General features: G+C 38.8%; 1 protein-coding gene across 4 annotated transcripts in view; it reads right to left on the reverse strand.

Annotated features, from left to right (window-relative positions):
- Window positions 1-2,627: 2,627 nt before the first annotated feature.
- The window catches only part of LOC121425696, a 37,749-nt gene continuing 23,094 nt past the window's right edge, over window positions 2,628-17,282 (reverse strand). For 3 of the 4 annotated variants that reach the window (XM_041621863.1, XM_041621864.1, XM_041621865.1), the window contains exon 4: window positions 2,628-17,150. In XM_041621863.1, the coding sequence (XP_041477797.1) occupies window positions 8,298-17,150 (8,853 nt within the window). In that variant the 3' untranslated portion in view covers window positions 2,628-8,297. The remainder of the gene's footprint in view (window positions 17,151-17,282) is intronic. The other variant, XM_041621866.1, reaches the window with a different exon arrangement.

Consider the following 17,282-nt stretch of genomic DNA (forward strand, 5'->3'; position numbering starts at 1 on the left):
CATTTGCATATCGACCGAGATGTGCATATAACTGTTTTGTGAAATAAAGCTAAACTTTAAAATGTCATAACTTTCTTATTTTACATCCAATTTTGATGAAATTTTCAGTGTTATGCTTGTTGAATTTTTCTCTTTTTTATTCAAATCAAGTTTTTGTTGGGGTGGACTTGTCCTTTAAACACAAAAAAATGAGGAAAAACAAAACCTTTTAGTTCCCTGATTTTAAAACACTTTATTATATGATACATGTTATTTATTTTTTCCTTGCCTTTCAATCTACGGTGTGAGCAAAAAAAAAATTAATACCTCACAACCCCCCAATTTAAGAAAAAAATTATGTCATGAACGCATTATTATATATGGCCTGAAAGAGTATGTTCTCCCACACAATCTGATACCATATTCATGTGGTAGGGGTTAATGCTTGGATAATCAGGAGGTATTCTTTGCAGTGATGTAAATTTTGATTTGCGACAAAGTAAGGCTCATATGACTGAAATGAATAAATCCAGATGTTAGGGTCATAATCCTACAATTGCATTAACATATACTTCTTAACACCTTTTTAATAATTAACATAATTGTTTAATGAACTCTTTTTAGTTTCAATTCTCAAGTTAATTTCATTGAAAAGGGATTTGCACTGGTGTGTTGGCTCAGTTGGTAGAGCATCCGTCTCACAACCGGGAGGTCGGGGGTTCAACCCCCGGCCGCATCAGACCAAAAGACATTAAAAGATGAGAGTTGCTGCTACCCTGTTTGGCGTTCAACGATTAAAGGGATAGAGCCTCGTCGATCTGGCGCTGCACGGTGGCTGCCGGGCCCACGATCAATTGGGCAAAGCAAATTTTTGGAGTATTTTATTTAATGTCTGTTTCGAACAATAAATTATGGATTTTCCTTTCCTTTTCCTTATATGGTTCCCTCTTCATGTAGGATTATGACATCGTCGGCATCTGGATTAATTCATTGCAGTCGAGTCGCACTTTGGCGCAAGTCAAAATATACATCGGATACTGAACCTTCCAATTATCCAAGTGTTAACACATACCACATAAATATGGTATCACATTAATTGTGAGAAGATACATGTACTCTTTCCTGTCATCTTATTGTCTAATTATTGTGTTCATGACATGTTTTTTTTTTAAATTGGGATTTGTGAGGTGTCAATTTTTTTTTTACTCACATAGCCCTACATGTATCTCTTATTCTCATGTATTTATACTCTGTTCCACCATTCTTTCTCTCTGTAAGGAAAAAAATAAAAAACTAGTACAGATGTTCATTACTATATTGGATCGTTACTCCAAAATTGAACATGGTTTGCTATAGGGAAGGTTTGATAATCTGAAAAAGAAGGTTTGTACATGTACATGTAAGTTCATATGATCAGAGCTGCCAACCTGCACAAGAACATTTCAGTATTTTTAAAGCTGAAAATCAGTATTTTGGCAAGGAAATCAGTATTTCCAAAGAAATACCATAAGACAGCACATAAAACTGAAACTTGAGAAATCAGTATTTTGCATGAAACCATCAGTATTCTCATTTTTCAGTACTAAATACTGAAAATCCGTACTACTTGATATCATGTGTTATTTTCATACTGATAAATCTTATTTCATTTCTAGTCCATTGAACCGATGTAATACCAAATCATGATTGCATTTTAAAGACTGGTTAATACAACTATGGGATAATAAATACCTTTTTCTTTTCAAAATAACAATCCTTCAGATCTAATGAACCCTCAGAAACATGCCAGATATTACATCAACAAATTCTCTTATTTTCAAACTAACAAACATCTTGGTAAATGCATGTATTTGCATGTTCAGAATAAGGAACCTTCAGAGTATTTAACTGTAAAACCTCAGTTTAGTGTAACAACTGTCAGGCTGGCACACACGGCACACTACAAGATCTGTTGCCATTTGACTTTCAAAGAAATTAAAGTAGCATTTTGGTATGTACTTCCCATCTATAAAATATTAACGATCAATAATGCAACTTTTACTACCAATACTAAAATAAAATTTCCAGTCCATTTTGATCATCGTCGTACGAAGATGCAAAGTCATTTCCAAATAGGAACGATGTTATCGTCGGTTGGAACTTGAAGCTGATTTTGGACTTTCCTTTGACCACAAGGCATGCAATGAAGCAAAATTCTGATTTTAGTATTCCAGGCATTATGCTGAACTTCTATTTTACTTCATGGAACTTTCAGTTTTATAACGGTAAATGCGATCTGTTGACAAATTACGCCATCGTCGGATCTTGTCGTGTGCACAGGGCTTCAGACGAACACAATACTGATGTCTACCAACAAATTCAAATTTTTTATGCACACTTTTCAAATAGAAGTTTCTTCTAGCTGGACCATCTAAGCTGAAAATACCCGACATAGCAACAAATATAATATGCCAATAGTGCCGTGTCTCATTCATTTTTAATAGGCCAATAGATACCTTGTTACCTGAGGCCACCGCACATTTTATGACTAGTCCACTATCCAAGTTTTGGAACAAATCGCATTTTGTCATTTTATGAAAATTTGAATGAAATTTATCTTTTTATTTCAGGTTCAAATTACCTGAAAGACTACTAATATAAAGAAAAAATGGATGATGACCAGCCTTTATTTAGGAGAAAAAGCCAAATTAGTTTCAAATCATAGCCATTCGTACCATTGCTATGACGTCACTACGAATAGATATATTTGCTTTCATTCTAAGGGTGGTAGCATAATAGTCACAGATTTGTACATAAGTATTTGTACGATGGATTTAAAACATTACACAGCAATATATTCTATGTCTCCATATTAGTATCAAATTCCACTACGTTTTATTCCAAAATCCGTTTACAGACTAATCATAATATGTGTAGTGGCCTTTAGGCCTTGTGTGCAAGAGAAAAGAAAAAAACTTGAATAGGGTAACCTAGTATATAATACAGAAGACAACACAAACATTGAGTTTATAGTTCTTAATATTTTATTTTAAATGGAACATTTTTTTTTGAAAATACAAGAAACAAGGCAAAAGTTTACATCAGATTGGAAGATGCATGTGTACAAATACTGGAAGAACAATTAAGAAAACACGATCATCTTATCATATGTGTTTGATTGATACAAATAAAGTTGGTGTAATTGAGCTGAATTGATTAGCAGCTGCATAGGACAAGTTTACTAGATGCGACGGATTTGCATAGTTGCCATTAACAAGAAATATAATGCCCTCTAAAATTTAATGCTAACATTGTCAAATAAAAATAACCTAGTCTAGTTTAGCTGACATTTTTCTAATAACAAAATTGGACAAAAAGCTAATGCACATAAAAATCATCCATCTACTGAGTTTTTCTCTGTCATGGTTGGGGTAAAGAAAATTTTGAAAAATTCAAATTCAAGCTTTCTATCTCAGCCAGAGAGAGATTAAGGAGGGGGGGGGGGTTAATTTACTCCTGTACATGCACAGACTCTTTTTAGAAACCACTCCTTAAAGCTGTACTTTTCATTTGTACAAAATACCAACCACATGCATTCTGTACACAGTTAAAATTTTTCATTAAAATACTATTTTTTCCTTTACTTACTAGTTGTGCTTGTGACATCTTAAATACTTGGAGTGCCTATACTTTAATACTACAATGTACATGTATCTCCCTCCCCTAGCAATATACTAATACAATGGACTTTACAAGCTTGATAAAATTATAACTTATTAGTATCTGAGTACTTGATAAAATGCTCTGTTTTTAAGCTTTCAACGAAACCCTATACGGACAACAAAACGCATGTATCTTTTGGTATGTAAGTATTAAAAATTATTTCATTACAAACTTCTGAAAATATTTGACTCCTATTTTCATGAGGACTTAAGAAATATTTGCTTATAATTTCTCCACTCATCTATTTTAGAGCGGGTAGGATAAATGCAGAAGTCAGTTTTGATGACATTTTAAACAACTATAATTTACTTAAACATCATTTCCACCCGTTATTTGGAAGACATTGTGAGTGACATTCATACTAAAGCTCTATATCTATATGGCGAGTACTCTATGTATGGAAGGCTTGGTGGTAAATGTAATAATACAAGTAAAGACAAGTATTTTGGCACTTCATAACATGTAACATGGAAGACTGAGAAACATTCATCTCATTGCCAATCATTTTCTTATAAGGCATTGTATACTAAAATAAAACTGGTCAGAATTTAGGCAAATTTGGGTTAAAAATGAAAAAAGCTTTAAGTATCATAAAGAGAGACAGGGTCTGATTTCATAAAACACTGTTATACCATGTATTTCTGATATAAAAATTTGCCCTTAGCAAGATTTCATCATTTCACTCATCTCTAAAATTTATTGTAAACTGTTAATTGGAAACTTTTGTGAAATGGCCCAGAATGCATGCTTAATTGGGGGGGGGGGGGGGGTCAGGGGGCATGCATTCACTGTTTTCCCCTAAATAAGGCAAATGCCACCCCTTCCCCTTTGAGCTAAAACCTTATTTTTCTGTAAGAAAATTCTTTTGGACTGACCCACTTTCTCTTTTCTGATTATTTATGAATTAGTAGTTTGGTCACTGGGTTCAATTTCATAAAAAAATGACAAATGCACACTTTCTATAACAAGTTTACCAACAGCCATTCAAATCAAATGGTGTCAATAGCTATTGTGTATCATACCAAGTTTCATAAAACGGGCCCATGAGGTAAAAATAAAATGGTTGGCAAAGAGTAAAAGTATACACATGCAGGCAAAAATAGGTCTTTTCACATAAGTCTGCCATTTCAATTGAACCCGACATTACATAATATTGGTTTTATTGCAAACCAGTTCTGTCATACATGTAGTACACAAGTTATCTTTGAAAATTGACTGTATTTGGAATTAAGAAAGGGTTTTGATTGAAATAAAATTCTCATCTTTTTTAAAGTCAAATACAAGATGCATGAAATAAACTTGAAAAGGATTTGCCTCTGAACTATTGTCCTATACTATGTAAAAGGATTATTCATAACAGCTAGACTTTAACACTGGATATTGACTGCTGTGTCATTTAATGTCTCTTTTAAGATATGAGTTAGCTAAAATATGCAGTAAAAATACTTTTACTGGTGGGTGAATATTTGCGCATAATTTTAAGAACATGTAAATTGCTATCGTGTACAACAAATATTAGGAGCATTCATTGTTCATTCCCAGACCTAAAATCCTTTCCAATAAAAAATAGGGATTGATTTTTTTTTAAGAAAGGTAAAAAATAATATTCCCCACAGCAGAGTAAAACTTATCTAAACTTAGGAAAATCCTGTCCAAATAATAAGAAAATTGAGACGATTTCCTCTCAATTCAGAAAGGTTGATAGGTATGGTATTGCAATACAGGACTGACTTAGGGACCCTGTTAATCAAATGGTACCATAAAATTTACAAACATTGGGAGTTAAGGTCTGTATTTCTATTGTGGCATACAGAGATCTGTCGTTATCCCCAAATAAACCTGGATAATACCTAAAAAAAAACTTTGGTTGTAATTGTCTTTATAAAGAAGACAATTTGGCAAGAATGATGATGACCTGAATCATGCGATGTCACCCAGACCCTTTAATCATATCTTCCTCCATCTTAATTTTCAAGGCACATTTCTCGGATAAAAGTAGGGCAGAAAACCAATCATTTTTATATACATATTTACATAATAATCACATGTTTTATCTAAAGATGACAGACACATATCCTATTTAAAACTTAAGTACTTTCACAATTCAAACTATTGGGGATGGCCATCGATTTTACAATCAAAGCACTGGGATAACTTGGCAAGCAATTAACGGTAAAAGCGATTGCAAATATTTGATAGCCATAACTTAAAGAAGCACGAACATACAAAGAATCAACATGATTTTTTTTGGGGAAAACACCCCAACATCAACATGCAGCAGTTGGAATGGAATGATGGGATATGTTTTGTACACTGTCTAAAGGTGAAATAATGATGCATGCAATAACAGAAAACGCTACCATGGAAACTGGCGGATAAAGAAAAAGGTGTTATGAAAATGAATACCCGGTAATGATATTACATGGACATTCCAGGGTACCCACAGAAATTTGAAAACAGAATTCCGTAACTTTTCCATGACTGAATTGCTGCTTTCCATGACTTCCCATGACGTGCTGGGACTTATGTAGCATTTGGGATATCACAAAACTGGGAAAAAATGGAAATCATGAACACCAATTATTAATGCAGAGTACGATCACAGAGTTTAAGAGTTGTAAGACACGACAAACTGGGAAGCTGCCATAGCCGAGAGGTAAATATAATTGACTTTTCACAAATTTTCCAAATTCCCTGACTTTATCTGACTTTCCATGACCATGAATTTTTCCATGATTTTCCATGACTGTGAGAACCCTGACATTCTTTCAATTGAATATGTACATATTTCACACATTGATACGACAAGCATTACAAAATATAGCAGGAATCCTTCAATATCAGAGTCAATTTTTTTATCAAAGAGGAGCACCTGTATACCAAATGGTAAAAAAAAATGATTTTTGCTGTCTTCACTTCTTTCATTTTCTGCCTAGTGAAAAAAATCATCCAAGTTTATTACTTGTTAGGATCACAATTTGACTTGTAATATACTTTTAATTGTTTAGCATACAGTGTACAATGGCAGTAAAACCTCTAAAAATTTGCTTTAAAATACATTGTAGTGAAATAGTGTGACAAGCAAATGAAATGCACTTGAGCTTAATGAACGGGAACACACTAAATGTCCAATACGGGTGAAGGAACATCTAAGAATCATGAACTATGCCGTGATTACCTTTAAAAAACACAAGACTTGAGCACAACATATACTCTACAAGGAATGCTTTCTTCAATGATATTGGTGGAATAAAATGCAATGAAACACACTTTTTATACGTTGGGAACAGAGAGTGCGAAAGCAAGACAACGAAAGAAACAGTTATTTTGTGAAGAGGATGGACGAAAAGTGGAAAGCAGTGATATGGATGAAGCATGAAGAAAGCGACTACTGTAATAGCAAGCTGAACAACGAAGCAATGTTTGCAACATGACATGCCACTAAAGACAATGATGGATGCAACCCCTATCCCAGTCTCAAGAAGTAATGTATTTACAGTGAACAGGGGCTAGACTTGAGATTTTCATGCAAATTTGGCCCACCTGACCCACAGATGGGAAGCCTGTACACAATAACCACCTGCAAGTCTACGTAGTTCCATTCAACATTGAATAATGGTCGTTACTGGCGATCTAATAATAATGTGATACCTCAATTCAAAGTATAAAAAAGAACAGAACATGCTTTTTTATTTCTTAGAGTCTCACATGAATATTATGGGAGTGGAATGTAGATTTCTTTGCTAAAACTTTGAGGCTGGTGTCTCTGAAATCTTCCGGGACAATGGTAAAAACAGATACTCCTGTAAAGCCAGTATCAAATGTGAATGGAAAATCCGAGCAGGATTATGCAGAGGTTGCCCAATTTCTTCTTCAAAGGTTCAACATTAAAGACCATGGAGTCCCAAAAGAAAACCTTAAACAAATCCTTTATTAGAGGTTATCTTGGGCATCATGCATTCACAGGGTTTCAACGAACTTTCTTTCACATCTAGGCTACAACAATACATTTGCAATAAATGGGCTAAGATACCCCCTTATCTTCTGCGGCCAGGTCCAACATTATATAAGCTGGATGCATTCAATAAATTCTCCTTCCGTTGATCAATTTAAAGCTACTTTAACATGTAGCTGTAGAGGGAGACAAAAAACGAGAAAAAGGAAAGGGGGATGGGGTAGATAGAATGAGAATCGTTAAAGAATGAAGTGTAAAAAAAAATCCATGTATCAAACATTTCACTTTGAGATATGAGCAATGTAAAACAACAACCAAACATGAAAACAAACAACATCGGGAAAAATAGAACAAAGCTTTAAACTGGAATTAATAGAACTTGATAAACTATGGCAGTATCATCAACTATAAGCTGTTGAATGGAATAAAATCATCAGTATCATTAACTATTAACTGTTGAATGGAATAAAATCATATTTTCTCTCTGAATATACACTGTATCTGGACTGCACTTATATTTATCATCCTGAAAACAAATTTTTAACTACCAGCATAGATAAAGGACTAAAAATATTGCTGATCACAAAAATTTACTGAATAGAATGCTTTATATTTATATGAATAAAACAAATAAGAAGAAATGAGAATAAAAATAAATAAGTTACTCTGGCCAAATCATATGATGTCTTCTTTCATGACGTTGCCAATCTTCGGCTACTCTAAAATTATGACTACAAAACCGACATTGGTATATGGGCAAGCGATTAGCTACAGGACCAAAGGTAGAGAACTTACTGCTGTGGCTTTTCCTCTGGCTCTTCTGGACATCACTCTCACTGCCGGAGCTCCCACTTGCCCCCATGGAGTGAGTCTTCCTTCCATTCTTTCTAATGGCTCCCAGGGACTTGGGTTTGTTGGCGTGGCGGTGGATGGCAAGGTGGCGTTGTATGGAGGCCTTGGTGAAGCAGGAGAAGACGCAGTGACGACACTTGAATGGGTAGCGATCAGTGTGGAGCTGGAGATGTCTCAGGGCATCGCGTCGGTTCATCAGCTTCAAAGGACACAGGTTGCAGAGGAAAGGGTTTTTCACAGAAATGGACGTATCCTTCAGGTGCATTTCTGTATGCTGCTTCATATCCTCTGCATTCCAGAAACGCATGTTGCACATCTTACACGTCAGAGTAGGGGCAAGTTTGACTTTGTGCTTTTGTTTCACATGCTCATCCACTTCCTCCTGGGTGCATGCTTTGAAGAGGCACTGGTCACAGTTGAAGTGCTCCCCAATGTCATGTATCTGCATGTGAGCTTTCATCTGTTCTTTCCCAGTCAGGTAACCACACTGAGGACACTGCGCTGTAGAGCAGACATCACCCAAACCTTCTTTGATCTGATTGCTAAAGTGTTTTTCCATGAGATGTATGGTTAGTTCATTCTGATCATCTGTCTGATACTTGCACAGGTTACAAGGATACTTGAGGGCAACTGGTTCTGTGGTCTCCTCTGACGTGGCCAAAGTTTCTGTTTCTTTTCCCTCTGTCGTGGATTCTGACGATTCGACAACACGAGAGGAAGAATGGTGCTTGTCCCGGCTGGATTTTTTGCTCTTCTTCTTCTTGTGGTGAACAATCTGCTTGTGAGCTCGAAAGAGCTTACCACTATTAAACACCATAGGGCAAAGCTTGCATTGGTAGACTTTTGGTTCAGGATGTGAAGCACTGTGACTTTTCAGCTTGTCCACATCGTCTGTGGTAAACTCACAAAGATTGCAGGTCAAAAGGGGTTGTTGGTGACGTTTTGTATGATGGCGTTTCAAGTGATGCTTATACGCCGATGAGTACGAGCATAATTTGCATTGATATGGCTTCTGCTTCTCATGAATAGTGAGTACATGCCTTAACATGAGTCTCTTTTCTGGAGTCCTGTAACTGCACTGATGACAGGCCAATGTGCGGAACTTGCGATGCTTCTGCTCATGCCGTTCCATCGAGTCTTTGAAGTCTGTAGCATACTGACACATTGTACACTTATAATTTCTTGTCTTCTTGGGTGATTTGCCATCAAGCTCACTCTCCCCTTCTCCACTTCTGGCCGGAGATTCCTGGCCAGCTGATAAAGGAACATCAGGTGAAATATCACTGTCAGTATCCATCAAATCTGTAACAACACTGTACTTATTTTCCAAGCTGGCAACATCAACATCAATTGCACCTACAAGTCTAATGCTGTTCTTTGGCTTTCTGACATGTGTAAGCTTTTCTGTGGGCGATGGGGTGGGGGATGATGTAGGCTCTTCTGGCACCTCAAGTGGCTGCATAACTTGGCACACATCAGGCAGACTGATAGCAGGACTTTCGTCTGGAATGCTACTGACTGTCATATCAATTGAACTTTCCACATCTGGACTCTCTGCTTGGTCTGAAAAATTCCTTGGACCCATGCTCAAGTCAAGTGCCTCTTCTACTGGTTTAACAGTTAGATCTAATGCTTCTGTCTGCTCTTCTGTAGGTTTCACAAGGGAAAGTGGCTCTGAAGCCACCTCATTGAAGCATGTCAGAGGCACAATGATATTTCTAGGGAGTTTCTTGGACTCGTTTCTCCTCTCTGATATGCTGTTGTAGTTAGCAGAATGAAGGACCATGTGTGCCTTCAGACCCTTCATATTTACAAATGACCGTTGACAAATATGACAAGTTGCGACAGCCCTTGGAGCTGGTCCTTTGTCGGCATTGGAGGCATATCCTGGTGGCTTTGGTCTTACTCTTCTAATTTTCTTGGAAATCTGACCATCGTGAAGCTGACAGTGCAACTGGTAATCTCTCTCTGAATAAGTGGCATATCCGCACTGCAAGCATGTGTATGCCAGGTGATTATGCTCTGCCAGATGGCTCATGAGGAAATTGTAGTGTAGGAATGTTGATTTACAAGTGTTACACACATACCGTGTTTGCCCCTCTAGCATCTCCACCCGGTAGAGCATCTCGTTGAATGGTGTTTGACTGATTGTCTTTGCTGATGGTGTTGATGTTGGAGCTGCCTTTGGCATAGGACCAGAGAAGGGGTGTACCGGTGGATTACAACTTCTCTCCTGGAATCTAGAAGGTGGCACATTCATTCTATCAAAACCAGGAGATTTCATTTTGGATATTGATGGTGTGGGGGATTGATTCCTTGGAGATATCTGGCTTGCCATGGGAGGTGGGCAATGCATACGCTGTGGGACTGGTGGTTGAAGGCTTGGTGAAACTGGAGGTATTCCAGGACAAACAGCAGGTGAGTGTTGAGAAGAATGTGGCCCAAGCTCCTGAGCTGCACCACTCATATGATAATCCTGCCCTAGTGGATGGGATGGAATTTGGGCAGAATCAGCAGCATGGAAGACTTTGGGTTTCTTTTTAAAGTGAACTTCCTTGCAATGCAGTACTGCACTTTCCTGTGAGCTGAAGTATGAATGGCAAAGAAGACACCTGTGAAGCATCTGCTGCAGGACTGGTTCCATTTGGATTGTGATGAATTTGCTGGGTTCCGGTGGTGGAGGTGCTACAGGTATTTTAAGATCTAAAGCTGGTGGGGTCATCGGCATCTCTGGACTTGACATAGGCATTCTATATTGATCACTATGTTCTGCGAGGCCTGGAATGACTTTTGGTGTTCCAACCATACTACTCGCCACTGGCTTGGCTGCATACATGGGGGCATTATACATACTAGCATTGGGAGGACTCTTCATGTTGCTTGGCTGATCAACTATACTTTGCCCAGTTGGTATTTGCTGGAGGGCCATGGAATTTTCATATTTCATCTGCTCATCATCCATGTCTAGAATCCACTCATCACTGAGCCTGAAGTCTGGTTTCCTACTTTTCCTGAGAGTATATTTTCCCTTCATGGCAAGTGGTGATATTTTGATTGGGGAATGTCCAACTCTACCATGAGTCTTCATGTGTCCACATAACTGCACCTTCATCTTGAAGCTTTTGCCACACAGCTCACAGGTAAATGGAAGATCTGCAGGATTCACTGCAGGGTCTCCTGAAGCACTCTGTCCGTTTGGTGCATTGGTTCCAGGCATCTTCTGTACAGCAGTCTGAGGTGGTCGAGGTCTGCTCCTAACATTCATCATGCACAATCTCTGTTTCCATCCCTTGTGCAACTTGTTCAGATGAAATATTAGCAGAGCTAATCGCTTGAACCGTCTCCCGCAGACATCACATTTGTGAGGATGAGTCTTGTTAATGGTATCAGGTTCTTTGAGAAAAGCACCAGCTTTGGCAGCTTCCTTCTGCTGAAGCATGAGACGATACTGGTATTTGCCACCATGAGTCTGACTGATGTGAACCCGGAATTGTCTGAAGGATGAGAAAGGAATGCCACAGATTTCACAGGGATAGATCTTTGGGCGAGCAAATGTCTGCTTGGAGCTTTCGATGAAGGAGACTTCTTTCTCAACCATATTTGTAGAGGGTACTCCATTAACCTCTTGTGCAACAGTTGACACACTAAAACTTGGTTTCTTCACAACATGCATTTTCAAGTGCTGACAAAGTTGTTGATAGGTGTCAAACTTTATATCACAAATATGGCAAGTGTGATGCTGCTTTTCCTGCTCTCTGTCTGTGAGTTCTTCTACATAGTTTTCCATAATAGCAGTGCTAGAACCATACTCTGCTTCTTCTTTATCCAAATTGTCAATTGTAGCAATATCATGTACTGTTCCTGTGAAGGACTTTGCAAGAGATGGTTCGGCATTCCTTGATACTGAGCGATATAAATCTACTCCAGAAATTATTTCTCTATCCATAAATCTCTTGGCAGAAGCAGAACTAGAAAATCGCTTCTTGTCGAAGGCACTACCATGATCAGGACCATTGAATTTTCTGGAGAGCAGCTCCTTTGTATGGGACTTCATGTGGCCACCCAACTGGGACTTCTTCATGACTTTATCACATATTTTGCAGGGCACATTCTTTTCAGGGGGGTGTCCTTCCATACTGTTTTTTGCAGATGCAGATATATTCTCCAGAGGGACTGGCTCAGGATTAGCAATTCCAATAGCTTGATCACCATCTTGGAAGCCAAATTCAGTTGAGCCAGTTCTTTCTTCAAAAGAATCTGATACTAATTCAGACTGGTCTGGAGAGCTATGATCATTTTTAGTAGACAGTGTTGAACAAACTTCTGGTTGAGGTGTGGTATTTTCTTGTAGATGACTGTTTGATAACTTTTCTTCAGAATGAATTCTTTGATGATGAGCTAAATGACGCCGACTCTTGAATGATTTGAAACAATCTGGGCAGTCATAGAGGCGCTGCAAGGTTGTTGGGTTAATTTTCAAAAGCAGGCGAGGCCTACTTATCAGCTTCTGTTTTTCTGCCTGGCTTTTCTCTCTGTCTGTATTTAGGTCTTCCTTGATAGGTACATCTTGAACACTAGCCACAGTCTTTGTGGTGTCATCTGAACTAGGTTGTTCTGGTAAGTCAAATGTGCTTTCATTGCTATGATATTCTTTCCTTGCTGATATATCACTTTTGGTGGCAGAAGACACTTCTTCACTGGGAAGCTTCTCAATATTACTTGCAGGTTCTAAAGGACTTCCAGAACAATCTGCTTTGTATGAGTCAGCAGGATGCTCTGCCTTTGAGTTTTGACTGCACGTTAGACTGGTGTCTCGTTTGGGACTTTTACTCATAGTGCTCTTTCCATGCATCTTCAAATGACTTGTAAATTTCAGGTTTGATGTAAACTGCTTTGGGCAATCAGGACATGTGTACATAAAATGCATTGGGGCTACAGATTCTGTGTTGACTAGAGAGTCATTCACTTCTTGATTCTGAGCAGGCTCTTGATCTTCACCAATTGGCAGAGTGCTGATGCCAGACCCATTCCTCTGAGAAGCATTTTCTATATGATCCATGACAGTGGCTACCTTCAGTCTGTGAATCATTGCATGAACACTTAGCTTCTGTTTCTTGTCAAAAACCTTGTTGCAAATATTGCAAGTGAAGATCTGTTTCTGGGATCCTTTGCGCGATCTTTTGGGTTTACTGGGAGAATACGAAGGTGTGTTGCGTAAGACAGCATCACTTGGTTTGGATGATTGGGTTAACCTGTTAATGACTGCATTCAAAACTGAGCCCTTTTTTGGGGAAAAGCTGCTTGCGAGTCCAGAATCACTTTGAGTCGAGACAGGAGGTGGCTGTTCCTTGTCTCTCCTTTCAGGATTTTCAAGGCTTTTTGAACAGTTGTTGACAAGCTTCTCTCTTTGCAACACATTTTCGATCTTGTCATTGACATTTTGTTGAAGGTTACTGAATATACCAGAACCTTTAAAGGTTTCCATGTTGATCTTGTCAATGACGTAAAGGTTACCAGAGCTTTGTTCATCTTTTGAATCGACAGTTCCATGATCATCTACAATGTCTTGCTCTAAAGCATGATGTGCTTTATTTTTAGTTCCAAACCCAAAGGTATGCTTCATCCACTCTTGTCTGCATTTCTTATTGTATCGACCAAGCAAATGCTGATGGAACATGTTATCACTATCAAATTCTTTCTTGCAAACTCCACAGATTCCTCCAACACCATTCTCTCCAGTTGTCATCTCAAGATCTGGTTCTGTAGAAGGCGTTGCTGTTTGACTCTCTGACTTCTCAGTGCTCAAATCTCTTTCAGGATTATCCACCTCTGGCCCATCATCAAACTTGGCATCCATGTCTTCACAGGGCATGAATGTATTTCCTCGTTGATCTGCAGGAAGTTGTGATAGGTCAAAAATATGAATGCCATGAGATCTCATGTGACCACAAAGTTGCCTTTCACTACGGTAAGACATCTTGCAGAGATGACACTTGTAAGGCCGGCCAATGAACCTTTGCCTCTTTGGATCCCATCCACTTTGAAGTTGCCTGCCCAAGAGAGAAATTTCCTTTCCCATTCTGCGTCTCCTAATTGAAGAAAGGGCACGTGTTCTACCTCTTTTATTTGCTCCAACTGAGAATACTATCTTGCGGGCACTCTGCATATTATGTGCTGGTTTCAAGCGATCCTTGGGGGGCCTTCCTCTTTTTTTGAGTGACTGAGAGTCTGGCAACGTAGATTCCTCTGATTTCTGCACTTCATGATTTAGATGGTCTTGAATGTCCTTTTCTCTAGCTGCATTTACATCTACTGGACTTAACTTGACAGAGCATTTCTGGGGCATGACATCTCCTGGTGTGAGAGCAGATTGTTCCTCAGTTTTCACTGTCTTAGAAGTACGTCTCTGTTTTCTGCTAAGTCTGACAGAGTTCAAAGGTAAGTTGTATCCCACTACAATTTTCCCATGTGGACATTGCACCAGAGAATTTTCACCTCGCTTTGGTCTTCCCCTTTTCCTCTTCTTGAAAACCTCACAGAATTTACAACCATCTACTCTTTCTTCTGTGAACGAATCTGATCCAGGAGGCATGATGGAGTGCACCTTCATGAGGTGCTTCCTCACCCTGTGCCGTGAGGCAAAGACAAGCTGGCAATGGATGCATTTGAAGTATAGATTACGGACCCGGTAACTGTTCCCGGTAGCTGAACCATTGGATTCGTTGGGATCAACATTCTCATCTGTTTTAATTGACACTGTTTGGTCTGTTGGTCCAGAGGTTTCACTGGAAGATGGTCCTACAAAGGATGACATTTGATCAGATGCTTCTTCTTTGATTCTGACTGAACTTCTTTGGTGAACAGATTTTCCAAACTTCCATTTAGTGGAGTGGATACCCATGTGACCATTCCGAGCTCGCAATGAATGGAATGTTTTGAAGCAAATACTACATTTAAATGGTCCTTTCCTTTTTCCAAGGACTACCGTCTGTTCTATGTTTGAAATTCCTGTACGGCCATTATCAACTGATGAGTTTTCACCATTACTGTGTGCAAAACTCCCAAGCCTTTTAACGCCTTTGCTCCTTGGATGGACTTCCTTTGCATGGGTTGTCATATGGGCACTGAGTTTTATCTGAGACACAAACCTCTTAGAGCAAATTTCACACTGGAATTGTCCTTGAGAACCAGGGCTTTTACTGGACTTATTCCTCCAGTAAATATTTTTCTTCTTTGATTGTTTACGTTTGTGTACCATCATATGTCCTCGTAACTTGAGGGAGGTTCGAAACACCTTGGAACAAAGAGTGCAAGGAAAACTGTCTTGTGTCTCTCCAGAAAGATGTGAAAATGAAGTTTGTCTTTCAGGAACTAGGTGGATATTTGAGTTTTTCTTCTTTTTTCCACTTTTATCCAAGATATTTCCCGAGGTCTTTGCAGAAGAAAGTCTGCTTTCATGTGTATTAGACCTATCTTTAGGCCATCTTCCAGAGAGAAGGTTTATTGGATCGTTGATATGCCAGCGAAGGTGCCCTCTCAACTGATTTCTGTTCTTAAAAGTTCTGTGACATCTTGGGCATGGAACAACATCTGACAAGCTGGAGAACTTCTTTGTCTTTGCTGCATATTTGTCATGGTCTTTCTGCTTCTTGTTAGGTATTGAGTAGAAGTCTTCACTGAGTTTTGTTCCCTGAGAAATATGAGGATCTTGACAGGGAACATCTGGTTCTACACGTTCTGCGAGCCTATGGCACAGACTGTTCAAGGCATGTGATGATGCAGGGCCCAAGAATCCATGTTGCTTCTTGCTGAAAGCAGTCTTCATATTTTGATCTGGTGGATGGGATTGAGCAAAACTGGTTGGTAGATCCCCCTTGGTCATCACTGGGCCCATTCTGGGAGTCATGTCCATCATTCTTGCCTCCATTGCATCATAATCATGGTGAGGTGGGGATGAACCTACGACGGGAGTCTCTGACAGAATTGGAGGCTCTGGAGAATGGCTGCCATCGCTGCATGCTTCAAAAGGTGATGTATTGTAGATCTGGCCATTTCGGTAAGAGTTCATTTGGTCTAGGCCAGGCATCAGGCAAAACGAATCCAAGTATGATGAACTCAATCTCATTTTTGTGGATGATACATCAGCTCTGGGGTCTTTGCTTGATTTACCACTTTCCCCTACAGGTTGTAACCCAAGATATTTCATTAGCATTGAACGATTCTGGGTGTTTTCAACAGTTTCCTCAGGTTTGGGAACATAAGGTAAGGGTCCATCTTTATCTTCCTGTCCATTTTTCATGGCGCAATCAGATTGATCTGAGTTAGTAGGGCTCTCTGGAAGAACTGATGATTCACTTAAATCCACTTCAATCGTTTCTTGGCAAGATGTGGTGCACTTCTGAATGTTATTGTTAACTGAATCTTCAACGCTTGATGAGCATTTGTTATCTATTTTTATTTGCATATTTTCTTGAGATGGAAGACTTAAGTTCGGAGATGAAGGCAGGGACTCCTGCTTGCTGTTTTGTCCATTTGGTGTAACGTTTGCTGTCAAACAGGTATTGGCACTTTGGCTGGAAGATATCGTGGAAGACAATTTTGTTTCATCTAAATGAAGATCATACTCCTCTTTCTTGCAATGAATGAGTTGCTCATCCTTGATCTGAAATGACAAGTGACAAAAAATATGAAGGGAATTAACTGACATGCCCCGTCAACATAAATCCTAAACAGTGAAAACAAACGCATGTCAAATTATCTATGAGCTTTAGAATTTCTGAATAGCAGTCTGCAT

The sequence above is a fragment of the Lytechinus variegatus genome, chromosome 12 (genome assembly GCF_018143015.1).
Source record: "Lytechinus variegatus isolate NC3 chromosome 12, Lvar_3.0, whole genome shotgun sequence".
Taxonomy (NCBI): domain Eukaryota; kingdom Metazoa; phylum Echinodermata; class Echinoidea; order Temnopleuroida; family Toxopneustidae; genus Lytechinus; species Lytechinus variegatus.